The 27,205-nt window shown below is 41.9% G+C and overlaps 2 protein-coding genes across 3 annotated transcripts; one reads left to right on the top strand and one right to left on the bottom strand.

Annotated features, from left to right (window-relative positions):
- The first annotated feature begins 603 nt into the window (after positions 1-603).
- LOC136428244 (tropomyosin-like) lies at positions 604-17,880 on the top strand. 2 transcript variants are annotated; one of them, XM_066417605.1, is made up of 12 exons: positions 604-850; positions 10,356-10,385; positions 10,986-11,099; positions 11,404-11,537; positions 13,521-13,566; positions 13,768-13,839; positions 14,195-14,265; positions 14,756-14,831; positions 15,279-15,341; positions 15,759-15,828; positions 16,096-16,211; positions 16,530-17,880. In XM_066417605.1, the coding sequence occupies exons 2-11, from the start codon at positions 10,374-10,376 to the stop codon at positions 16,176-16,178; spliced, it is 741 nt and encodes a 246-aa protein (XP_066273702.1). In that variant the 5' UTR covers positions 604-850; positions 10,356-10,373; the 3' UTR covers positions 16,179-16,211; positions 16,530-17,880. The 2 variants fall into 2 exon arrangements, with proteins under 2 accessions (XP_066273702.1, XP_066273703.1); XM_066417606.1 differs by lacking the exon at positions 10,356-10,385 and having other exon boundaries at positions 607-850.
- A 140-nt stretch (positions 17,881-18,020) lies between these two features.
- Positions 18,021-26,916, bottom strand: LOC136428241 (acid-sensing ion channel 5-like). The gene is made up of 12 exons (XM_066417602.1): positions 26,007-26,916; positions 25,516-25,636; positions 24,658-24,749; positions 23,997-24,095; positions 23,135-23,351; positions 22,145-22,273; positions 21,580-21,732; positions 20,374-20,518; positions 20,026-20,082; positions 19,731-19,881; positions 19,242-19,333; positions 18,021-18,665 (listed from the first exon to the last, which is right to left on the bottom strand). The coding sequence occupies exons 2-12, from the start codon at positions 25,588-25,590 to the stop codon at positions 18,436-18,438; spliced, it is 1,440 nt and encodes a 479-aa protein (XP_066273699.1). The 5' UTR covers positions 25,591-25,636; positions 26,007-26,916; the 3' UTR covers positions 18,021-18,435.
- Between the last annotated feature and the right edge of the window lie 289 nt (positions 26,917-27,205).

Below are 27,205 nucleotides of genomic sequence, written 5' to 3'. Positions count from 1 at the left end.
GTGTTCTCTGTTAGGAAAGACAGGGTACTGCTCAGGGTCATATATATGCGTGGCACACATACACACACACACACACACACACACACACACACACACACACACACACACACACACACACACACACGCACACACACACGCACGCGCACGCACACGCACACACACACACACACGCACACACACACAGGCGTGCGCGCACATACACACGCACACACACACACAACACACACACACACACATACATACACAGGCGTGCGCGCACATACACACGCGCACGCACACATACACGCGCACACTGCGGCACGCGCGTACACACACAAACAGGCAGTAGTATAGACGAGGCTGTAGCCTCTTGCGATTCATGTCAAAACTGCAGAGCACTATCTGTAAATCATTGAACATTATCATTATCGTACGCACGATACATGCACAATCAAGCAATAAATCACATGGCCAATTCTAAATCCCCAGGCAACCGCGCGCCTGGGCAGCAGATTAATCGTCATTGCTCTGTGACCTTCGACAGGAAGAACAGGATTCGTGCAGCCTGGTCAGGTGGTTTTTAACAGTGTCGCCATATTTTTTTTTCAGAACAGAGAAGGTGTAAAACAACATTCACAACCGCGCCCATTTTAAATCGTCCCAAATTTTAGCCCGCGCATGATCATTCCCCTCGGGGCGTGACGTCTTTACAATTTGCATAAAACCAGTTGAGCGAGCTTGTGACGGTGTGGCAAGGCGGTCCCTTCCTCCCACGACAGCCTGAATAATTGGGCAAGTGTTAACCGTCCCTGTGGCATTCCAAGACAATTTTTCCTGAAAACCGGCATCTTTTTGTGGACTCTGAGGCAAGGTGAGTGTCTCAGATTTTCATTCCCTTGGTCTTAACTGGCTCAGACGGCCACCCGCCGGGGTGCTGTAGTGGTTTAGTAGTAAAGCGTCATGCCTTAATGCCCAGGTAAGCCAGCCAGGTATGGCTACAACTTACACTAGCAGAACGGGACGAAGGCGTGGGCCCGGTGTGTCGGCCGTTTCAGCGTCCGCCATGATAGTAGTACTAGGAGTGAGAGCGTCTGGTTCAAATTCTAACCTTCCCTAACCCGGTGTTTAACAGGAACATGTGGTGAGAGATTCCGGCACGTCGTCTGCTCTCGGTTTCCTGCTAGTTTTCCTTACATACTCGCGTGAGCAAACACAGTAACCGGAGTGGACTTCAAATTATTCATGCCCTGCCCTCCCCCTTAACATTCTTCGGGATATTACATAGGCTATGTCAGACCACCTGCGCTTATCGTATATACCTGACTTAATACTGTAACAGTGTCAATTCCCCTTAAACATCAGGACAGCAGATGGAACGTTCAATTTGGAATTCTTATATCTGGCGAATGGAAATGTATGACTTTGGATTATGCATATAAACCAGATGAAGGTTATATCATCGTTTCCTGTATGCCATATTACTCCGACATTTTGTGTGCATGATCGCGTAATGCGGTAGGTTCTGTTGTAGAAATTGGAAACACGAACTGTCACGAACTATTGTGTAGAAACAAACACCACCACCTATGTACACATCCTGCCGTCCCCTCAACCACGGGCTTTTCACCGCCAATAAAAATGTGCATAATTACTGACCTTATGGGGCATGTGTGAGGTAACGCTCCGTTACAGAGGGAACGGGAATTATTGAAATAGTATTCTTCTGAATCAATTAAATTACCTCCTTCTTTGAATTATCAAGCGGATATCTTGTTCGTCGCTTTGGTGGTTGTGGTAGGGGGGGAGGGGTGCATCACGATGAAGGAGAGTAAAATAAGCTTGACTGGAAGCAATTATCGTTTCGCGAGCCAAGGCCAGAATTTAGCCGATTGTATTTGTTGTGCAATCCCTTCTTTGTCGAGCATAACTATTGTGGGCGCGGCCAAATTAAAGTATGTCCAGCTAAGGTCAACGAATTGACGTCATAGTTGGGTATGAATCAAGTTCCTCACTTCACAGTCATTTTATCTTTGCAAGTTTGGTCTAGTTGTCGCTTTTAAAGCCTGATGTTTTTTCCGGTGCATATTTGACCCCTCCCGTGCCACGCACCCGGCCATGGGAGGGCGTGGCACGTTGTCTCCTGGTGTCTTCACCGACCTTTCCTGTTGATCAGTGAAAACACAATTAACGAGAGTAATTTTGCATTGTTAATACGATTTACTTGATCAGACAACGCAATTGTACCCCCCCCCCCCCAGGTAGCCCGTCATATTTTATGGGGTATGTTCGTAGTCAGTGTTTTGCATGTTGTGTACAACGGTCAAAGGTCATCAGCGTCACGAGAGTAACAAAGTACAATGTTACAGCTGCAACAAACCGTGTCATTGTTTTCGGCTCAGTCTTACTATTTACAGCGTGATAACCACTTTAAGAGACGGTAGATATCGATATAGAGAACTAACCTTTACAAACAAGTTTAATGGCATGAAAATTATGGTGTTGCTTCTCGTATAAACGAGACATTAGCGCTAATAAAAAGTCTAATTGTCAACTCAAATGTGGAGAATTTTGATAGATTGAAGTACAGCGTACAGCGTTATTGCGAAGTGTTCCCGTATCGTTCTGCTCATCTTATCTTTCCCAAACACTCGTCTCAGAAGACACACAAGGAACCACTTGTCTTTCATGTCCAATGACGAGCGGTCACACAGTACACCAGTACACTGTCATTGATTTTTGAAGCTAATACATCAAGTGTACAATTGATTTTTGTTAGATATTTTTGTTAGATATCAGAATAGATAGTCTTCACTTTTCGCTCTATTGGTCGAAAAATATTCAGTCCGTAGATCAACGACAATTATTCCAGTGGACAAAATTGCAATACTTGTACGATTCATTAATAAAGAACAGGACAATAAGTGACAGATAATTGCTGTATTTATTTGTTGATAACAAGCGAAGCAACTCTGCCCCAAGATCATGTGTCCTTGATTCGTTTTATTTCACATTAGATCCACGCGGCAATTATCTGGATCAAATTACGAATTTCTACCTCGGTAAAACGGTTGCTAGGAGACCGACCATGTGCAGTTTAGCAGAGGGTATCACTGCGCGGCAATAATTCTATCACAGACGCGAAAATCATACAAATACGATTAAGTTGAGTTCAACACCCAGACGCAGACAGATAGATGAGTTGAGATATCGGTATCTATGTCTGCAATACCGGGTTAGCTAGATCGTTTTTTTTTTATATTGAACTAGATGTGAAATTGACTTTACTAGTCAAATTGCCATTGCAGAGGGCAGTATTCGGGGTCAATTGACGGGGCAAATATTTAATATTCATATTGAATATAGAACTGGGGCATGGCGCTGGTGCTTTGGTTAAGCCCCAGTATACATAACCATTAAACATATGACCTCCCCCGGGTATTGTAAACCCATGAATAGGACATTATTTTCCTTATGGCTCTACTGCTGAATTATGATCCTCTTGATTTCCCTCTCTTCCTTTCTCTTTATTCTGATAGGTAATAAAAATATTAGAACTAGCAGGGATTTTGTAAATGGTCATGTACAGTGTGTTGCACCTGGTTCACTGACTTTAAAAGAAACTCACATTCACGGGTATAATGATAAGGTTTTGCATTCTTACTAGTATGAATAAAGGCAAAGATAGGTACATAGTCATATATGTACTGATCCGAAACCATTGACCTAGAATTGATAACCTACGATTACCCCCAAGGGGGATTTTTGGCAAAAGAACTGCATAAACCACAAAATATACGTCCACAACTGCAGTAATAATCACTATTGATTCTATCCACCAAACTATCAAAGCTTCGAGTTCTAAGGAAAATGTTTTTTTGTTTTTTTGGCTAGCCGTGCAGTCTCGTCCGTGGTACTGAGATTAAGGTTCATCAACGTGTTGACGGTGAAACATGGGCGGAATATAAATCACACACGCCGCTGAACGAAACAGCGCACGCTTTCGTTTACAGCAAAGGTTTCAGTACGTGCCACATCAGTGAGCTTATCACTGATTGTAACTGTTACCTTCAGTGCATGGTATGTGGTTAAACGGAAGCATTCGTAATTCCTTCCGTTGTGTTGCAAAACTTGCAACTATCAGAATGAACGTGAACTGGATTTCTGTGTTATATATTTGTAAAGCAATGAGGCTATGCTTCCCATATAACATCTATAACTTCCTTGGATAAAGCTAATTATGTGTTTTGTGTTGCTTTGACCGGCATAAGGCAACAACAATGTTGTGAGACATGACGTTGCATGCTGGGAAGGAGACAAGATGGCGACGCGCATCACAAATTGACAAATTCCCAGTTTGATGTAATGCAATTTCGTGGAACATTGAGGCAGGCTAAAAACAATTCCATCTTTGTGTCGCGGTAGTAATCATGTGCAATTCCTGTAATATATTTTTCGTCATCTATACTTGAGGTTTACAATACGAACTTGTTTGTCGTTGTTATGAATATTGTGGTGAACTTTCTCGTCGAACAGCAAGGGAGTAATTCATGCAGAACAAGGGAAGATACAATATCGATTACTTCAGGACAGCGGACATGCCCGGCCGTCTGGTGGTAGGACGAACTTGTGTATGGGCCATGGGGAGGGGAGTGGAATTAAATCCATCTGTGAGGATTTGAAACTTTATTTTCGGAACGAAAACTCAGAAATCAGTCAGAATATTACACATCTGTCGAAAATAATGTTTTCTTCCGTCCCAGAAATAGACCAAAAGTGAATCACGCTAACCTGTCTAGCTTTATGACCTCTTCAAACAATAGAACGACCTGTCGTGGAGATTTCTCGCGGTTGCCTTATATCGGGGAGAAAAACTGGTTTAAGTAGTAGCTCTGTTGTTTTGTTTTGTTTATTTGTCCATTTCCTGAGCTTTACAGAATAAAATCTATGAAGACCCGGCAACAGAAATATGACTGATTTTCTGCATGACATGTTTCACAATTGAAAAATAAATACAAGAAGGACAATGATAACTTAAAAACTAAGTCTATTGTTGCACCATAGAATCCCAAACTGTCAAACAGAGTGCACTCAAACAGAACCTACAGCATGTAAGCGATAACAGATATATTGCTTCTGTAATGTTCACAAGTGTGTTATCAGATTTAGATAATATCTACGACTCATACTGTCGTATGTAAGCAATATAGCTACATGTAACAGTATTGTAACTGAGATCGCCAGGAAATTTAATTTCTGTCACGGGCCCAAGTCCGATATTAGGTCACAGTCTCATCGTGCACTTGTTGTTGCGCAATTTGTCTGCAGTGGGAAGATCAAACGAGGTCACAGAAGGGGTGGGGGAACCATAGATATATTCACCAGTTCATAATATCTTTTCAAAGTCGTAACGAATAAAAAGTATAATTCGTCTAAGAATCATGTAAAGCTCTATCGTCATGTGTCAACATGATGTCAAAACAATCCATGCTGGATTTGCTTGATAAATGTCTTTTCGAAATGAACGAAATTTCATACTGAAACGTTTATTTTCGTAGCGTCCTGTATCAGTTAATAGTCAGTTTTGTTTTGTTTTTGACTTGTATATGATAAATATTTGAAAGAAATCATATCAAAGATTACGGTAATACTTTGATCGGGTTAACCTTTGAAATAGCTTGTTTGTTCTTTGTGATATTTGCGAAAGGCTGTGACTGGCCTTGCCCAGCGGCTAGCGCATTTGCAGGTGATCAAACCGCGTATCAAACTTCTACACCAAAGCACACAGGGTCCAACGATTATTCATAAAACTAGAAAATAATACCATCTTCCAATTTTCACCCTTCACGACTTGCAGCTCGTATTCCGACAGCGTATTGTTTTCTCTATTGACAATAATGTATAGACTCCCAGGTCGAGTTTACTGGCAGACGGGGGTCACAGATGTCACGAAAAAAATCAATACTCAGCTGGCACACTTCATGGGCAAAGCTCACTATTGTCGATTGTCTTTGGGTCTAAAACAACTCAAGCTTTCGACAAAATCATCACATAGCTTACTTCATCCCCAAACTGGCGGAAACTCCCGAAGTGAACACCAGTGGTGGCGGAAGCGTGTGCATTTTGAGATAATGTTGCCGGCATTGCCAACATGGCGACTGTTTAAGGTCAAAGTATTATAAATGATATCAGCATGATATTGTGTGCGTCTTGACAGGTCCATAGATCATGTTTTTTAATGTGATAAACGCCACTTTTATTCCGTGGTTATACCGTGATTGGCAGACACGGCGTGCATTAACATTGAGTCGACATAATGTTGCTGACCTTGAAAAACGACTTGAATGGATTTGAGTAGAGCCTTGAAAAACCCTGCGCTAATCTAATCCTTGGCGTTATAAATAGATTGATTTTTGGCAAGAGCTTCTGAGTTCCACGACAGGATGGTTTGTCAGGTAGGCAATCGACAGACGTGAGGTCCCCTGTGTCACGCCATGCACTAACCCGCGGCGAGCATTGATCTTTGTCGCTTAGCTGCGCACGGCAGGCGCATGTTGATAATTGTGTAAACCTGCGCTTGGGATGTCATCATTTAACTCCCTTCGTCGCTCGCGACGTTGGTTGTAATGGGATAAGATCTTTACCGAGAAGAGACTGTTCAAAATAGTCCCGTAATTCTTTACCTGTCCTCCCCCACGGCAATCTGTGTCCTGTATATACAACCATATGTGTAAAGCCATTTTCTGTATCTGAAGGTGTTCTTCAATGTCAAATTAGACATGCATTCAGCACGCTCAGGTAGTGAGAATATGTCTTGATAAGCGCGCTGCCTCCTGGATAATTGAGTTTTACGGGCAAAGTTCGGAGAGAGATGCATCCACAGAATCTCGATCCTTCCACCACGTCGCCGTCCAAAACGTATTCTGGTCGCGTTCCGTTTATTAACTCTCGCGAGACCTCATGTCGTTGCAGTGGCCTGTGTCGCGCACACAACACAGCTCTTTACTCAGATTAAATTGGAAACGTCTACAAAGGTGATATTTAGCAGCAGGCAGGGAAATCACTGAAGCTGGCGCGGACGGAACATGTATAACTTGTAAAATTGGGTCGTCTGATCATATTAGCGCCATCTAGACGCTTGTCCGATATTTGTAGGCGCATATACATATTTCGCATTAAGTATGAAAAATTTAATTCCAGTGCCATTCAAGTAAATATCGTCACATTTTCTTGTCATAACTACTTGTTCTAGATGTTGGTCAGGTGCCAGATGTAAAATGAGAGAAGCAGAACGGATGACGCCGCATCAGCAACACAAACTGGAACTATATATCGTGTTTTTTTTTGGTTCCACTAGACATAATCACTACATGACACATGTACCAATCGATGTGCAGTATACATTGGTTTAACCGCGATCCTCCATTTATTTTACATGTTGTGTGATACCTTGAACACAACGTAACATCCTTGAATTTTTAGATTTGTTCACTAATCTAATATGTGAGTGGGTCCATGCCCTGGTTATAATGATGTTCACGTTGAAACAGAACACCAGGACCCCGGCGTCTCACTGACACATGGCAGAGACTCCCGACTCAGTCCCGAGTGTATTATCCTAGTAGCGGTGCAAATGTTTAGTGTCAATCATACCATTGCATGTTCAATACCATCATGTATCTTCCTGCCGGCTGTATCTCTGATAGGCGGCCTGGTGCACGTATATGCACATTGACGCAGTGCAAATTTTTCTGACTTGGCAAGCGAATCATAATGTTTCAGTCTATAATACAATTTAGCTGGCTGATCACGTTTTGGTAAGCATACAGGCAGTAGGGAATCATTCATTAATTTTCAGTGGAGCGTGGATATAAGAAGTACATTTATCAGCAATCATGAGGAGGTCCGCAATGAGATATACTACAGGACAAGATGATGGAAAGGGTACTGTGGGGAGGGGGGCATTGGCAGTAATTTACCAACCTCCGTTGTGAAGATGTTTTGAGTTACAACTCTGACAAGCCTGACGTCGAGGAATAATCGCTCCCTGTCAGAAGCGCCCTGTATGGCAAGCTGCTGCTCCATCTGTCACTCTCATGTTGGGGTTTCTGGGTCACAATAACCCGTTTCACGGTTGAAAGTACGCTTGTACAGTGTGATGCATTGTGTGCAATACGTCACACGTGAAGACCCCTAACTTTATCAATTAATGTCAAGATATGTTTTGTTTACTGGTATGCCTCGGGGGTCTTCAGCATATTATCCACAATGTATCTTGCTGCACATGCGCAGTTTAAACCGTGAAACTGCTTATTGGCGTACGCATCAGTAAACATGAAATAACCTGAACGGTCACAAAGGTCTGCCCGTATGATGTATTCAGACCCTCCATCAATATATTTGAATAGCCTATCAGCGGGAAGGTACAACTACAATATATCAGTCGGATCGGTATAGACAGAGCTTGAGCAGATCAATTTTGTGCTGTTATCTTGGATCATTAGAGTTGGATCAATAGACAAAATGGTTACTTATTTCTCTCTATGTGTTAAGTTTGGAGAGCGAAGTGAAAATGTCGGAAAAATGAAGTGATCGTCCTAGTCTTTTTCGAAGAATTTAAACAGTTGCAGCACCAGACGGATATCACAATACATCTTCTGAAGTAGAGGCTGACGTCATTTTGATGTATTGTGGGTTTGGACTGGAGTGCCAATACCTAAATAACGGGTCATTATGTACTTATGTCGGAGTTAATGCGTCCTATTATCAAGTTTATTGCCCCATATAAGACACAGAAACGCACACTTCAGGCTCTGGCAAACACCAAAGATATCAAAGGCACGTGATATCAGCCGTCATTTGATAAACATGACTGTTTTGATGTGAATATTCTGTTTGCAGTGGGATTTAAAGACCGTTGTTATATCAGGAACACAAGAATGTTATCTTATCATAATGGAGTTTTGCTGATCATTGTTTAATGGGTTTCCAGTGATAAGAAATTTTAATACCCCGCAATTTAAGTAAGTTTTTTTCTGTATCTAGTGTACTGTAGCCAAGACGGACCTTTGGCTGTGTTTGGACGAAAAACCTCTGCAGTTTCTGTAACGGTGTAAATCTAATTATTCCTAGGACGCCTATTGGTTGATCGAGGTTTCCCCACACACCTTGTTTATCACCTGGCAGAGATGCAAAGGGAACCGTACCTTGATGTATGTAATCAAACGGACTGACCCTGGTAGTCACAGTACTCGACGCAGTGCAATTTCGGGTCAGACAGAATTGTGTTTCACAAAAGTGGCCGTATTCTTCTTTTTCATTTCTGAACGATCTTGATATTAATGATAACTAAGGACAGCAATTAAAATATAGCCTCCCCCTCCATTCGTGCAAATAGTCTGAACATTTTGTCGTGGCATGAAGTAGATAATATTCCAATCAAGCCCATCTAGCTTGTACGTATGTCGTAGACGATAGACAGACGGGAACATCCTGTCAATAATGCAAGCCAAACAATATTGAAAAAAAATATTGACAGGAGTGTCAATAGGGCCAAAAACCTTCTTGTCAGGAACACACCCTGTCGATAGCCTCGGTCGTCTAAAAGATTCAGCCAAACTGAGTAAACCGTTACATGTAAAGTCTTCTTGTCTCCCTCTCATCAACAGCACCAGAAACAGCCTGGTTTATCTTAAGTCGACATGCTGATGACAAGAGTGGAATTCCGACAACATGTCATCTAATGAGTTTACTAACGCAATAGTTAAGGACCATGACTTGAAGTGTTTGGTGAAGACTATCTATGTATGCCTGGGGCACGTATAATCTCTGGGCGATCGAATCGTCTTGTTTTCGCCCGATAAGTTGGGGTAATTAGGATAAGACTACGATATCTACTCTCTAAGCAAAGGTTGGATGGGAAGATTGTGACCGTCTTTTGACTTGCTCCGTTTTCGAATAGCTGGCCCATCTATTGAATGTCAAGTCAAAAGAAGGTTACAATCTTACCATCCAACCTCTGCTTGAAGAGTGTGTGATACCTACGTTAGGCCTGTTTTTTTAATTCACCTTCACCCTTTCCTTTCTTCAGCTTAACAGTATATTCGAATTTCAGGAAATACATAAATAAAAGTATCAACAAATCAATACAACTAATCTAGTCGTACTTGGCGTAAACAAAAAGTGTTTAAATGAATACATAAAACTCCTTTTTACATTTTGTAAATCGAGCGGAATGGGCAAGACAAGAGGTTAAGAGGTCGTTGATACCATATCATACAAGATAACAAAACAGCAGAATATGACCTGTAACCTGTTTTCCATAAGTTCATCTTATGTCGATATTTCTTTCCTGACCGTTTCCCTTCCGTTACACGCAGCGGTGGAGGCTTTATACTATGTGTGAAAGGGTACGTCATCTCATCACTACTTTCTTTTGTCACGTGATGTTTCACCCCAACAGGGCATGCGTGATGACCTTTCACCTCCCTGAGATTGTAACCTGCATGCCTATAGATAATTATTCAGTAACCTGGAAAAATCCATGTCCTCGCCGTGTGTGTTTGGTTGATTAAAGTGGGCGTGAAGATTGGCCCTACCGGCTTTGTCGAAACGAATTGCCTCAGGCGTCAGGCCCATTTCTAACGGCGATAGTCTCAGAATTCATTTTTGCAATATGACATGATAATATATGCATATGGCCACCTTTTATTCTGAACAAAGCAATTACTAGTAAGTTCTGCGTCGTTTTATCATATTTATATTCTAAAATACCAAGGGTGTCAGCAGGCGCCAGTAGTCTACGACTCTCCTCAGTTTTGTACGAACGAAATAAAATCTATCGATGGTTATTTACTTCCGCCAAGAAAAAAAAGTTCATCGAGGGTGGTAAATTATTCCCAACAGTTACATATTTCACTGATGTCCACCCACGAACAACCTTCATTGCACCCTGCGTCCATATAGATTCAATAGATGATAAAGTGTGCTCCTTTGAACCATGTTCACAGATGGAGGCTGTGAAGAAGAAGTTGGCGGCGCTGCGGAAAGAGGCCGAGGTCGCAACAGAACGCTATGAAGAAGCCGATAAAGCCAGGAAAGAGGCCGAAGAGCGGGCAGAGCAGGTTAGATCTAAGCACAGTAAAGCGTTGTCGTTCGTACCGTTTTCATTGTATCCACGATTGAGAAACACCTCTGTAAGAAGAATTTACATTCAACTTCATAGGATGTATGCTTCTAACCTTCGTGGAATCTACCTATCCAATGTCACCATCTTGAGACACGGCATTCAAAGAACCGTAACATTTAGCTAGATCCATTTAACCAGCTTGGCTAGCTTCTGTTCATTTCAATTGCATCTACAACCAGGAACAACTACGCCTAATTTTCTTGTAAAACCGTATTGTTTTCTTCTTTATCTACCTGAAGGCTGAGAATGACATAGAGAGCATGAGGAGGAAGATGCAGCTACTGGAGGGAGACTTGGACACTGCGGAGACGAGCCTCAAGGAGGCCAACGAGAAAAACCAGGAGCTAGAGTCAAGGCTCGACGAGGCCGAAAGGTGCGTGGAAAAATTTCGTCGATGGAATGTGCGAAAGACCAGGGATATGGTTGACGTCACATGTAGTTATAACAGTCAGATAACCCGCAATGCAAACATAACATTACCTTAGACAAGTTCAGAGACCTTTATCCTCATGTGACATGTACATAAACTACGCACAAAAAGTTCGGAAACTCAACTTCGGTCGATCATATTTCCGTTATTTTTTTACCGATTCCAATGAATTACATATCATTGAAAAGCTTATTTGATTTCCTTTCCCGTGATACCAAACTTATTGTGATTGCAAGTTCATGAAACGAGCACCAGGCCTGCTAAAGTGAGTGGGTCGAAGAAATAAAGTGCCCAGATTACCTTACTATAGTCAAACATGCTATTCCGTACATATTCCTCTGTTGGTATTGACTTCTGTACGAGGGTATTGTGAAAAATCAACAAGAATAAACAAGACATATTCATGAAAGCTAAGTTTATTCTTTATCAAAACCAACAATCTGTGTCTTAGTAACAGGTTAGCAAGGAGTCTTAGTAACGGGTGATCCAGCCACGCGCTGTCACTACAGCACGGCACCTACTCCTCATACTCGTCACCAGTCGCGCAATGCGATGCTGTGGGATAGCGTCCCATTCCTCCACCAGCAGTCGTCCTAGGTCAGCCACCGTGTCTTGCACGGACAGCTCGCCCAAGGTGCTCCCATAGATGTTCGATGGGGTTCAGGTCCGGGCTCTTAGAGGGCCACTCCATCCTCTCTACACCTGCATGCTGGAGATGGTCGGCGATGATCCCTGCCCGGTGTGGGCGGGCGTTATCATCTTGCAGCAAGGCATTCGGCCCCATGTTATGGAGGAAAGGGATGGCCACCGGATGAAGTATTGTGTCACGATATCTTTCTGCATTGTGGGTTCCTGGTACAAGTCTTGTCTTTCCCCCGGAGTTTATGCCTGCCCATACCCCAATGTTTGTTGTGAAACAATAACAAAAAATAACACCTGTGGATGACGATACCGTTGCAGGACGCAGGTGTTTATGTGGTGTAAACAATTGGTTCTTCGATGTGCTAAAAATAACCTTGGATGCTCTGTGTGCTAGAAATAACCTTGGATGGTCTGTGTTCTAAAAATAACCTTAGAACCTCAGGAAACAATATATTGAATTATCATCCGCGCCCATACCGATAGGATGTCACAGCGCGAGTATGGCACCAACAGGGAATTTTGGGCACTTTTTCTCCGTGACCCGCTCACGTTATTAGTCCTGGTACTTGTTCCGTGGGTTTTCAATCACAATAAGTTTGGTACCATAGGACAGGGAATCACACAAGCTTTATAATGATATATAATGCATCAAAATCGGTAAAAAAACAACGGAGATATGATCAACCAAAGTTAAGTTTCCGAACTTTTTGTGCGTAGTTTATATATATATCATGTCCTGACGCAATTTCCTTATACACAGGTCAATATATATCTACCGCTTTTCTCACAAGAAATCGTATCATATCTGACACAAATAATTCATGTTAATTGTCATTCCTGTTTATTATCATGTATTCCATGTTCCATGTACGTATATAGTATCATTCATATTGAATAGCGTAGTGTTTAGTCTTAAGTTATGTAGAACTCATTAGCATTGTTATAGGCAAAGGCATATAAGTCTTGATATTTACATGTAGTAATGCTTAAGAACTTACCATGCATTGTACCTGTTACAATTGTTGTGCAATAACGTTTTATTTGATCATGTGATGAATGAAACCATGTTAAACTCGATAAATGAACTCAGGCTTTCAAACCAATTCCTCCACCATCGTTGCTGCTGTTTTGACTTTCGTTGCAAAATTATTTTCATCAGTGATATGTAATCGTGGGAATTAGCAAATCGCCACAAATTCACGAAGGAAAAAAATACCGTGACCTTCCGTCCGTCCCCGGATGTAAATCACATCATAAACTTAGTGTCTTTGTTGTTTTCACCAGGTCCAAACAAGCGCTCGAGCACAGGAGCACCACCGAGGACGACAAGGTTAGTCAGTATTGCCGATCAGACGGTATCATGATGCTATGCTTGACTTGTTAAAGAACTCGTTTTCCTTTTTGATCCCTGCACGCAATTCAGCAAATCCACTCAGATATAATAGTTAAAATAGTTAATTGTCAATATAGAATGCAGAACCCAGAAATATTCTTAAATATTTTTTTTTCTCCTTTGCACGTTACGGTGCAGTCGTACCAGATGGAAACCGACCTGAAGCAGGCGAAGGAGTCAAAAGAAGAGATGGAACTGAAGTATGAAGAGGTAAAACCTGTCATTTTTCTTCTTCTAATCGCCTTCGACTTTTTTTGGATACACTTTCAACAAATTCATTCTATTAACTGGACTTGTAAGGCCCATTTTCCACTAGAGGGCGATCGCTGAGCGACCGTACAGCGACCAAACTTTGATTTGTGTGACTATTGATTTCATGATTGGAATATCGTGCATGACACAAAACACACAAAACGTAGAAAAATCGTTTAGCTATGAAATTCGTTAAGCAATCCGTCAAACCTTAGGACGCTCAGTGGTCGCAACGCTGTCGCAGCCTCTAATGAAAAGGGTGTGTGAAGAAATTCCAATTTTTGAGAGTGCTGCCAACTTTCCTTTCTCTCAGGTCTCTAGGAAACTGGTCATGGCGGAACAGCAGTTGGATAACATGGAAGAGAAATACAAAGAAGCTGAGGAGTGAGTATGACGAACGTTTTCAGAATACAGCACAATATTCAGCACAGAATTCAGCAAAAAAAAAACACAGCACAAAGCCGGTGCAGGACACTACAATGAAATTTTTTTTTTCATTATTTCTATTGCTTAAATATGGCCGTTTATTGATATGGGAATTGTTGAAATTTGAAAACCTTTGGGACCGCATCTGTGAGCAGCGACACCTATAGCTCCAGTGTAAAGTGGACCGGTCAGAATTTCCCTGAGGAAGGCGACAGACGGTCACCTAAACGTCGGTTCAATAAAACACTTGGTTGTGTACAAGATTATTTTTATTCAGTTACTAACCAACCTGATAAAACTATTCACTGATGTTGAAATTTATCCTTGAAATGAAAATGAAAAGTGGACTTACATCTTATCTAAAGGTTTTCCCCCGGCGACAATTATCGCAAGTAATTGTTCAAGCTTTTGTTTTACCCAATGAAATGACGAAATCTTTCTTTCCCAGTCGAGTGAAAGCGTTGGAAGAAGAGTTACAGGTAACAGGAGACCAGGTCAGGTCCTTGGAGTCCAGCCAGAACAGGGTGAGTACAGTGTGTACTCGGTACAGTTTTCGTGAATTATGAAAGGCGGCGCTTAAAAGCCGTTGACAGACTACTAACAGACGGAAAAAGTAGACTTCTACTGTGGACTATGGTGAAATATTAAGTCACTTTTATCATGAATACTTCATAATTGATAACAATTACACTTTCAAGACAATGTACATATTGACAATGTCTGGTAGGTATTGGTGTTTTTATCACAGTTTTGTCCAGCTTTCCTTACGCTCAAACCGCTCATACTCATATCTGCATCATCATATTCTCTTTGCTGTGTCTATCTGCTCTTCCATGGATACCCTTTCTTCTCGGTAAGTACGCGTAGTGGTAGCGGTTGATACGGACTCTGATTTCAGCCTTGTTACGTCTGCTGTTATCCATTAGCCGTCATCCAGCTTTCCTGATAGACACTTTTGTTTCGTTTTTTAGGGAGAGGATGAGGAGAATAGCCTGCAGAGTCGGTACAGAGAGCTTCAGGACAGCATGAGAGAGGTACGGCTATTCCTCATCATTTACTTACACGCGCCTAGAATCGTCAATGTTTGAGATAACAGAATAGTTTACAAGTCTTTTAATCATGTAATTACAAATGTACCGATTTTTGATTAGGACATAAATTGACTTTTACATTTCTAAAACTCGAACCCAAGCTCAAAATACTGCAGATCGAAGTAGTGTACCCGGACATAGCTTATACTGTGAAATATTATAACAGTTGATGTTGATGTCTTTACTGTGTGGGAGGGGAACTTGTAAAGGTGCTTGTGCACCTGTTTTGCCCTTCCTTTCACATTGTTTGTGATGAACTCAAATAAAGAAATAAAGAAATAACGTCTTGTATATAGATCTGTTGCATTTACTGCAGTCACGTTTCGCTATTTCACATCCTTTTATGGCTTGAATTTCCAGACTGAAACCCGTGCTGAGGCAGCCGAAAGGAAAATACAACTAATGGAGAAAAAAGAATCAGACTTAGAGGGTAACTACATGTATATCACTGTTCGTGATATGATACTTCTATGCTATGCAATCAGTAATGTACATGACATCGTTTATGGTGTGTTAAGAAAAAGAAGCGTAACAATTCACTATTTTCTACCATCAAGACATTTTTGGTATTCAATGACACTCATGTGCTTTATTAGATTTCCTACCTTATGTTTAGCGTAGTACTAAAAACACTTAGCCTACAAAATAAGACCACGTAACTTTTCTCGTCTCACATTTTTATGTCCTCCTTTTTCAGATCAATTAGAAGAATGGAAAGAAAAGTACAGCGGAGCAAAGGCAGAGCTGGATGCAGCTCTGAACGAACTCAACGAAATGTAGTTATGAAATCACAGAGGAAACTACGAATATTAGGTGGGCATTTAGTGCTAGTTGACAAAGTACCTATCGTACTGTGTGTATTGCGCAGAACAACATTGCCTTCCATAGGGAAGAAATCGATGGTTTAATGCTGTTTTGCTGAAAATCAGAAAAGCGTTCGTATGGTGATTAAGAGACAAGTTGTAGCAAACGCCTTTAAAAAATCATTCATGGTGTCATAACGCCAAGCATTTCAAAACCGCACGTATATCTGGGTACCGTGGCTAGCTGTTGTTTTTCTTTTGCTTCGTGTTTTCTTCTGAATCAAGACAAACAAATAAACTCATTCTCTCCCCATCTTCCCCTCCACAGATACTGGATGTACGAAGTGACCGCGGGTTCTTGTTTCTTGGCAGGCAACTGAAAGTCTTCCAACATAACTTGTTTATGTTCCAACAGACCACTCAGACAGTATGGCAACTTTTAGCGACTTTTTCATGACCATATAGGACTCATTTATTCAGCAAAAAATGACAAAAAAAATATAACTTTTTCCATTTCAGTACTAACAGGGTTCAGTGAGATGTCGCTATATCTGTTGCATCAAGCCGTATAATCAGAAAGGTTTCTTTTTTAGGCAAAATAGGCATGAAGCGTCCAAAACATAATTGTTTTTGTGAGTTATGTATACACATTTGATACGTAACCGTACAGTTGCCAGTATAAACATGACCACATTTCTGGATGGCAATGGGACTTAAGGCAATGTGACTTAACTTAAATACTGTAGACTCTCATTGTGTTATTTGAAACACAGGATTATATCCTTAAATTCACCAATTAATGGACAGATTTGGAGGGTCTTTGAATGGATTGGACACTGTTTGCCCGTACGTTGCCTTCCGACATTCCTACAAAAGATGTCTTTTTGTAATGGTTGGTCACTCGATGCTCTATGTACTAGGATAGGAACGAGAACGCTTGCAGTGACAAACACGTGAAATGGTGTTTGGGAACAAAAATGCCAAGCTGACGACTTTTAACTGCTTTTTACAGTGTAATTTTAATAAGCCATTTTAGCAATATTGTAAGCGAATCGCAATGCCACAAGTAAGGACATTCGTGGTGTAATAGTTGTTAGCACTTGTCAATGTTGATCCCGGAGGAAAGCCGGGGAATAAGAATAAGACAACAATAGAGCGACCCAAACCGAAAACATTTGACAGACTTAGCTTGCCTGTAAGTATACAGATCTTGATCTACCATACATGTGGTCAAATTGCAAATCTAACAAAATGCATGGAAGGCCAGACTAGGCTGCATAACGCAGAACTGTACAAAAAAATTGACTTCATTTAAAATTTGAGTGAAGACCGGAGAAGTACAAGTGAAGAAATTTGACAGTGCTACATTTTATTAAAGCTAACTCGCCACAGCCTCGAGGACAACTCTTTCTTGGATGAATATTGACAAGTGCTCGCAAGTTGATTTTGTCCGCGTGTAAAGGGAATCATGACGTAGGTCGGGGTACAAGGTGAATGTAGATTTGTGGTAGTTTTGTATAATGGTAGAGTTCGATACGTTATCGGAAAGATATTTGTGACGTAAAATACTTTGTCCGTTACTGCGTCTTTTTTTCGTTACAAAGTTTGTCTGTACCTTTGTGCGTGGCGGTTTCAACTCAAGTTGGCAACATTTGTCAATAAATGTCATTAGTACTTCATACCAACTTGTCTCATGTGTTTAATGTCCTCTCGCCACCTTTAACCTTCTCCCTGCTGCCTAACCCTGTACTCAACAGGGAATGGGTGCCAAACACTTAAGTGTGCTAAAGGGTAAATAAAAGACAGACTCTCTCACAAATGAAGCAACTGTCTTGTATGTAAGCACTTAAAATCGATGAATGTATTAGATTGAAAAAAGTCACAATGATTCAGTCATTTGAAACTTCTCAATACAAAAAAAAGCACAGTAGAAAACGCATTGTCTTTCAAGCCTAATCTATCTGACCTTCATAAGCCATCTGCCGTAAAAGCAGCCACATAGAGATCACAGCATCGCAGAGATAATTCATGCCCCGTTTGGAGGCATTTGTTTACACGTACACACTCAAATCTCGCCCAACTCCGCGAGACTCAAATCTCGTGCAACTCCGCGAGACTATCAGGTATACTAGTATGGCACATCAAATTGTACACACTAAGAATTCCACCACATTGCAGGTCAAGATATGACAGAGCACTTTGTACAGCTGTGTAACAAGAAATGCGAGCGTCGTCTACTCCTTGTACATCTTTGTTTCCTGCAGCATGTTGACTTTTTGCAGTGACAGAGGATCAATTTTATCTGCCGTCCAGACCTGAGACTGACAGGTGCTGGCGCTGACCTTGTTGGTCTTTTTCTTTTTTCTACAACAATACGTCAGCCTCTTCAACAAGTACTCCAAAAACTCCATGATAGTGATGACACTGGCACCTACGAACAGACCGAGCTGGCCGCCGAGACCGCCTGGAAAATAGGGAAAATCAAAAATCATTTAGAAGTTGGATAGCCAATTTTTCATGGAAGGAAACGCTATCTGATATTGTGCATTTCATCATAGATATGTTGATCGATCATGAGCCAAAAGCATGGTGTGAGCAACATGACTATGGTCACGATCTTCAGTTGGATCCTTTTCACCGCTATGCCGGAAGAAAACGTTTCACTGATAGTCAGAAACAGAGTAAAATGCAAAGCCCCTATCTCACTGGACCCGCGGCACGTTGGCGGCCTCGCTGCGTCCTAAATTGGATTTGTGTTACCCTTGACTTTATGATGGGAATATCATGCAAAACGCACAAGTCTGGGCCATGGGACAAGTCCCAAGTATGACTGAAAGAGAGCAAAACACACAACGCGTTTTTTGTCGTTGAAATTTGCTGAGAGCTCTTTCAGATTGGTCGGACGTAGCGAGGTCGCCAACGTGCCGCGGGTCCAGTGAGACAGGGGCTTAAGAATCAGGTAGTACCCTCACCCCAGTTAGTTCACACTTTACACCGACAAGGTCTATTAAACGAATGACTGCAGTAAGCGATGACTTACTTAGAAGGTCGCCTGGAGTCATGGCCTTCTTCTGGGTGATCTGTTCGAAGTTCAGCTCTTCGTAGAACACGTCAATGGAAACCCAGTTGCTCCTGGAAACGGAATCATACAAAATATCAATCATAGTAGACTATGTAAGTTGGTAAGTTAGTAAGTTGGTAAGTTATTAAGTTGGTAAGTTAGTAAGTTGGTAAGTTGGTAAGTTAGTAAGTTAGTAAGTTAGTAAGTTAGTAAGTTAGTAAGTTAGTAAGTTAGTAAGTTAGTAAGTTAGTAAGTTAGTAAGTTAGCAAGTTGGTTGTTTGTAAAGGTATGATTTGAAAGAGAACGAAACAAGCAAAACGTAAAGACAGCTGTTCTTTGTCTAGGTAATTCGTTAAGCGATCTGTCAAACATTTGGTCGCCCGTCGGTCGCTCAACGGTTGCAGACTCTAGTGGATGTTGGATGTAGATACCATTTTGATAGTGAAAGTGGCTATGTAATATACGTACTGCATGTACGCCATGTCGACGTTATTCTCTTCCCCAAGGTACACCTCAACGATATGGTTGGGCCAGCCGGCATACGACACGAAGTAGTCAAACGTCTGGATCCGACAAGGCGTGGGGCAGTCGCACGGCAGGGCCCCGGTTATGATTTGGTCTGTAAGGACACAAAGTAGCTATAGGTTACAGTCAGAAAGATTCACCTTCGTCGCTGCTGCATATTGGTACAGAATGGACAACCCCGCACCCACATGTTTTCTTACGTTCTAGTTGAACATTCGATGAAAAATGGCAAGCTTACCTTTGACTCCGAGGACACAGTCCACGATCTGCTGAGGCTCACAGTAGGATAGGTTCCCTGGAAAAAAGGAAGATCAATTTGCAGATGAGTATCACCGTTTTAATTACAAGTGCTTCGCTTTTTGTGTGATAGAGGGGCGAGGGATGGGAGAGGCTGGTATTGGTGGAAGTTATGGATAGAGGGAGGTGGCAGGTATACTGACAGGGAGAGGGAGAGGGAGAGGCAGACAGACAGACAGACAGACAGGAAGAGACAGCTAGAGACAGAAAGAGCCAGTGATAGGCAGAGACAGAGGGAGAAAGAGCTCGAGAGAGAGTTTCCTTTGAAGAAAAGGTTGTTCGGACTGACCTGGGAGCTCCAGTGCCGTACATCCACACTCACGCTCCACCCAGTGCGCCATACACTCCATCAGACAGCCGGTCAGGGTGTAGGTGTCGTAGTACTCCAGGTCCAGGTCCTTACACAGGCCCCACGGCGGGATTTCATTCTGATACTGTTTGGAACGATAAAGTAAACAAATCATATACCTGCGTTTTTATATACCAGTTGTCTGTTTTACACAGCCTATATTGCTACGATTCAGCCAAACCAGCTAAACATACATTAAATCTAATTATGTGAGTTCATTTGTTCATGATACATCTTTAGAAAGATCTAGAAATTCGAATCGTGGACGCTCCCATGTGGATGCTTACTTTAATCTATAGTATGATAGTATGTCCATTGAGTATCAGTAAAGCGCATGGACGACATATCTATCGTCTGAGCTACGGGCTGAAATGTCGACGTAGGTAAAAAGCATTCCAACGGGACTGCCATGTACTGTCGAAGGGCATAGAAGATCTATAACACATATCAGCACTGCAATATATACTGTCATACTACGGTATAACAACCCGACAACAACGGCAACTTTTATTGTTGAGGGGTCTAGAAGGACGACATTTACGTTTCTTGTCCTTGAGTAAGACTGCTTTCTCTGACGGTGCGGTTACATTCGTGTAGCGTCGTTGTACAAATGTACCATGTTCATGTCATAGAATTTTCAAGTAGGCTGTGGGATCTAAACCAGCTTTTTCGGCAACAAGACAGCTGAATTTTGTACAACACGTGTCGGCTATCTCAAGGATGCTCTCAATTTGCTATCGTACGACGATCGTGCGACGAATGTGACCAGACCCTGAGATATAATGAGCGCGTCCTCCAAGGCCTCTTTATACTAAACTTTATACATGTACCGCCATTCCACTAGGACGGCTTACTCCCCGTACGCTTTCTGTGACCTAAGATCTAACAGAGCGCTCAACGAATGTCATAGATAATTAAAAAAAGTCTTTTAACGCTTTGTGTGATTTGTTGTCAGTCATGCTTTTACATTTTTCATGATATTCCAGTTATGAAGTCAAGGGTTACACACATCCAATTTAGGTCGCAGCGAGTTCGCAGCGCGATCGCCGTCTAGTTGGATGGGGGCCTTAATGATTTCTACATCCATGTCTTCTAAGATTGATGACGGGGATTTGTGACACCAAGTGGGTAGGTTTTTCGGCTTACCGTAACCTGTGAAATGCCGATATACGCGTGGCTGCCGGGTCCGATGGGAATCCCCTGGATGTCCATCTTGGCAGGCTCGCCCTGCGGGTGGATGTGCACCTTCACACCGACGTCTGTCGTGCCGCCCGTGTCAGGGTTCTCCGTGTAGAAGGCCTGGAACAAAAAAAAGGTTTCCCATGTGAAGACACATCAACAGATTAAGACATCACATGAGGACACATTAACATGTCAACAGTGACAGTTGAAAGGTAAAATTACAAAATACATTCGCATCAGAGGGGTAGATAGCATCACATCAGAAGGGTGGACATCATAATATCACTTGTAACACCCCTTATTGGCCTTAACCTCACCCCCTAGACAAGAGATCTGTGCTATGACTCAGCTACACCTTTATCTTATGAGGCTCAGGGTGCGTTTGCCTCATACCGGCACAAGAGTCGCGATTGCTCTATATTCAATTAAGATGCTAGTATCTGGACTCTAGTAGCGTTTCATTTTGAAACTCCCGCGCAGTTTCCATGGGGTAAAGAACGCGTTATCAAGTAGCCGCATGTGTACTGACCTCGTGCACGTCCAGCACCATGTGCAGCCCGTTGCCCTGCCCGGGTATGGTCTGCTGCAGAGGCTCTCCAGACGTCTTCTGGTTGAAGACGTAACAGTTCCCGTACTCGCCGAACACGTGAGTGAAGTTCTGTGTGGGAAAGAACAAGCGTGGCTGCTTTAGTCACGAAAATGTCGGCGCACATTAACAAATCATTTTTCAAATTCATGCTGCAAAAAGTACCAACACAACAAACCTATATCACGAAACCTGTGTGGTACAGCCCCCATTAAACATCTGTTGATCACCTAATGGTGGCCTGTACAACACAACACTGGAACTAATTAGCTTCTCTCCGAGCAGAGGTTAGGCGACTTCATTGGTTACTTCCTAGTGTTATGATGAAGGAGACCTTTATTGTACATGTTTGCCCCACTGGGTTAAGCACAGGTCACGTGTTAACAACTATATACATGTTGATGAGTATATAAACATTCAGCATACTCTAGTACTTTCGACTTCCTCTCGTTTCTTGATAATTGTATCAATGTAGGAGGCTGTGTCACTAGTTAGAGTTGGTTTATCAAAGGCTGTAAGAAATATAAATGTCTCTTTGCTATTCAGGTATCTGAAGTAGGGGAATGTACTTAACACAAAATTGAATTGCTTTTTGAAACCGATGGTGGTAAAAGGATTCCCAAAAATTCTTTTTATTCAAAGTTTATTCTCATTGGTTGAATCTAGCATTGCCTCACGCCAAGTCTATGGTGCTGCTAGAAGGCGCTCTTGAATATGAAATATAAAATTGCATTAAAATATTACTGCTGTGCCATTCTTTTTCCATCCGCTTGGTGACGCACTTGACACGCGGCGAAGAATCGGCGATCATCGCGTGTAGACCGGATTGTATTCTCCAAGCAGAGGTTAACAATAGCAGGTGACAATAACAGATTGACAATAGCAGGTGCACAATGTATTCTAAGAAAGAGAAGAAGGAGGAACATTACGCACCTGCCAGGTGCACGTCTCTCCTCTCCAGGTGCATTCCTTCAGAGCGTAGCTGTCCATCTGGAAGCCCGTGTACGCTGTGATCCCGGCCAGGGTCATGGGGTAGTACGTGGGTCCGGTGGACGTGCTGTTGTCGTACTCACAGATGGTGTCGTTCCCGATCAGGGGACGGAGGTACTCAACAGCCCGCTGGTCCATACACAACAAGTCCTTCTCAAACCTGAAGGGATCAGACAGGTTTTTATGTAAGTTCAGGCATTAAGAATGGTTTCAATGACAACTTACCTCTCGAAAGTCTTTGGATATTTTGAGCCCGCTAAATTTCAGACCATCAAGCGGCTCCCTCCGGCGCCCAAGGTTTTACTGCAGCGTTAAGTAGTCCACACAACTCACAGCATTTAGAAAGGCAAATTGAATATTTTGATAGACAAACAGACAAAAATACCGTAGGATTAGCTCAGCTTCTTCTTGTTTCGCGAAATAGGATTGAAATTTCGATATGGTAGCCATTTAGAAAGTGGCAATTGCAGTACACTCGGCTGCTTCTATTGGTAAATGCGAAGGAAACAAGTCATTTAGACCTACTACCCCATTGGTTTGTTTGAGAGAATGTCCTGAATGTTGTTATTCTTGATTCCAAATGATCGAATTTTAAAAAGCAAAGTACAACTAAGTCTCAAAACTTCAAACCCCTTTGCGAGCCTTTCGTGATTTCCTCATTCCCAAAAAGACCAAGATTTTTCAATTTGACTGTATTGCCACTTTTTTTCCCGGCGGCCGGAAGCGGTACTGCAGATTAGGCTCTCACAGGGTATACCGTCACGGCAAGTAACATTGTGACAACATATGCAAACTGGGAACTGACTTGTTGAAGTTGCAGATGGTGACGGCAGGGAACTCCAGCTGATCGGTGAACTCCAGCTTCACGTCTGTCACCGTGCCCCAGCTCAGGAAGTCGATAAGCCTGCGACAAAGTATACAGGTCAAAACCACAAAAACGACGTCGACAAAATGACGACAGAAAGAAAATTCCCCCTCTTATCTTCTCAGTTTAAATGTAAAACTTTTAAAAAGCGTTTTCATAGCTACATCTATGTTTGTTTCTGTATCTTATCCTCATATATCGTTTTCGTCGCTTTCAATAACAATGTTTTATTTGCCAATTCATGCCCGTAGGCTAATTGCAAGGGTAGAAAGGGTAACAATGATAACGAGTGTCTATTCTATGCATCTAACTAAAATTTCTACATACCACATTGCTAGGGTGTTTGACTTCTTCTTTGAAGACAGTGGCTGATGAAGGTGTCCCACGTTTTTAATGTTTAGTGGGTTTTTGTGATTTTAGTAGAAATGTAGTTTTTTAGAGGTGTTCTAGATGGTGAAAGCTCGGGAATATTCTCAATAACAACATGAATGAGAAAAAAATTACAGATTCTTCTCTTGAGATCAACAGATCAACAGATCATCAGTCATTTGGTTTATCGATCAATTGATTGATCTATGAATAGTTAATATTAATGACTCACGACGTAGCGATGAGATAGGTGGCGTATCCTAGACTGAACAGGAACAGAAGCAGCCATAGGATGCGTACCACCCAGTTTGGAGCGTCAACAACCTACAACAAAATTGTACATCAACAACCTAAAACAAAATCGTACATCAACAACCTACAACAAATCGTACATCAACAACCTACAATAAAATATTACACCGACAACCTACAACAAAACCGTACACCAACAACATCAACAACCTGCAACAAAGCCATAGATCAACAACCTACAACACAATGGTACATCAACAACCTACAACAAAATAGTACAACAACCTACAGCAAAATAGTACAACATCATACAACAAAATAGTACAACAACCTACAGCAAAATAGTACGACAACCTACAACAAAATAGTACACCAACAAACTGCAACAAAGTTGTGCATCAACATCCTACAACAAAATCGCAGCAGGATAAAAGTTGTCTACAAACACTTCTAGTCATGTTTGCGTTTTTAGTTTATGTTTGCAGAAACAAAACGTTTAGGCTTACTAAATACGAAGACAAAAAATATGAAGCGTAAAAAAAAGTAAGCACAAAGCAATAGCGAAAAGCGTCATATCTGAAGCGACTAACACTATGTAAAGTTTGTTTTGGTTCACATTCATCAACCAAATATGTACAGGAAAACCAGTACAGCCCTATGATAGTTCTGCTACTTGAAAGAAAACGACACACAACTGTTGTGTGCTGCTTGATTGGTATAATCCTCACTTTTCCCAGAATCACAGCGACTGCTATTATTATATTTCCACTACTCAGTGAGTGGAAGAAAACGACATGCTAATGTTGTGTGTTGTTGTACTGGTGTAATCCTGCCTCACCTTTGCTGGACCATGTAGAGTAGTTCCCGAGGCCCACTCCCTCTCGGGGGACTGTTCTTCCTCTTCCTCTGCCATGAGACCAACTCGTCAGGTCTTGTCGTCCGAGAAACGTTCAAAGTATCTGCAAGAAAAAGTCTCTGTTCTCAGCAATCGTCAATTCCTATTCTTAAATAGCATTGCCATTCTAGATTAGACCTCAGTATGGCACAAGCACCGCAGAAACTGTACGCTTCCAGCGATACGATAAAACATAAGTAAAAGTTTTTTTGTAAAAGTTTGAGTGTAGATCAAAACATGTCGGTTGTCTAAACTTCGTTTACCTAATTTGATACGAGACTTTTCAAACATTACATATACTCAGAGTTTATGTTCAGCAAGAGTCAGCATTTCTGTGGATAACCTTCTAATAATGCTACGTCGTAAATAAAACGTGATTGAGAAGCAAAGATACAGCAAAACTGTAGTTTATATCGACATAAAAATTAACTTACCGCTTAAAAGCTTTCCCTCGAAGAATAGCCTGTCGCCCGAGGCCTGTCACTATGGCCTTGGAAATGATACCATGTCAAAGGGGGTCCGAAATAGACCGCAGTTTTTCTATGGCTATTTGATCAGTAAAAAGAACTGTGTTGATGGAAAACGGGTCAGTGCATCCTACGGTATGTTGTGGCAGGTGGTTCCCTTCACTGTGGCTGACTACAGAGAGATATCGTGCTTACGTTGCCGTCCTCCAAGACGGCATTCTTACCTAATGTGTTTCCATGACCAACGCTATTGATAGAAGACAAACAAGATATGCTTCATGTACACGTTAGAGATAATATTGACGGAATTGTTCCGCTCATCCTATGAAAACCCGACGATAGACAGTTTTCAAAGCTGTTTCAACAACAACAAAAAAACAGAAGTATTTCTAACGTTCGAAGTCTATACAGGCACCACGTTTGTCACCAAACATTGTAAACGATATGCTCTAATCAAATATAATGAAATATGATCCAAGAGTCCATTTCATGAGCTATCTCTTCAGCGGAAGGATCATTTTACCATTCCCGTGTGAAAGATCCTACGCAAACAAAATTGGTCTCAGCCGAGTTGCCCTGCTCACTTAGACGTACGCAGTCTTTCCAGTGACTTGGATTGCAGAATTTGCAAGTCTAAAATGCTCGCTGACAGAGTGATAGATTAGGTGTTCGCTCGGCTGGATTGATACGTTTCCTACCCTGCCATGGCAACAAAATGTAACATCAGCAAAATACGAAAATATAAACGGGAGATCGCGTTCCGTATGTCAACGCTAACCGTGATTGATCACGTGACGCTTGTGTTGAGCCTTAGAGAGTATAGAGTACTTGCCATACGTAAGAAAATTCCTAGTACATACATTATAGTACCTACATGTATCATGCCCATTTCACCATAATTCAGTACCGGCCGATTCGGCTTCTTTAGGAAAGCTAGCTTTGACATTATTGACGTTGACCTGGTGTAATGTTGAAGAACTGAGCGAAGGCAAAAAGTGACCCTGAAAACCAGCAACGAGGAGCTTAATCCGATTGCGGTGTGTAAACGTTTTCATTTTTGACAGAGGTCTACTCAGGGCTTTGTCCAGTTGACCCGGTGTATGACTACAACCTGTGCATATAGCCGTGCGAAGTCAAAACACACCCGGTCCCTGGTACACCTCTGA

This window comes from Branchiostoma lanceolatum, chromosome 2 (assembly GCF_035083965.1).
Source record: "Branchiostoma lanceolatum isolate klBraLanc5 chromosome 2, klBraLanc5.hap2, whole genome shotgun sequence".
In the NCBI taxonomy this organism is placed as follows: domain Eukaryota; kingdom Metazoa; phylum Chordata; class Leptocardii; order Amphioxiformes; family Branchiostomatidae; genus Branchiostoma; species Branchiostoma lanceolatum.
Note: the sequence above shows the minus strand (reverse complement) of the source record. Positions and strands in the feature narration are given on the sequence as shown.

Bases quoted from the DNA above. Each gene is read 5' to 3' on its own strand.
- LOC136428244 (XM_066417605.1), top strand. The intron at 13,840-14,194 runs GTAAAACCTGTC...CCTTTCTCTCAG, and splicing joins TGGAACTGAAGTATGAAGAG to GTCTCTAGGAAACTGGTCAT. The intron at 14,832-15,278 runs GTGAGTACAGTG...TTCGTTTTTTAG, and splicing joins TGGAGTCCAGCCAGAACAGG to GGAGAGGATGAGGAGAATAG.
- LOC136428241 (XM_066417602.1), bottom strand. From the start codon at position 25,590: ATGGCAGAGGAAGAGGAAGAACAGTCCCCCGAGAGGGAGTGGGCCTCG. The intron at 23,352-23,996 runs GTCAGTTCCCAG...TGATCCCTTCAG, and splicing joins ACCATCTGCAACTTCAACAA to GTTTGAGAAGGACTTGTTGT. The intron at 20,519-21,579 runs GTAAGCCGAAAA...CGTTCCAAACAG, and splicing joins TCGGCATTTCACAGGTTACG to TATCAGAATGAAATCCCGCC.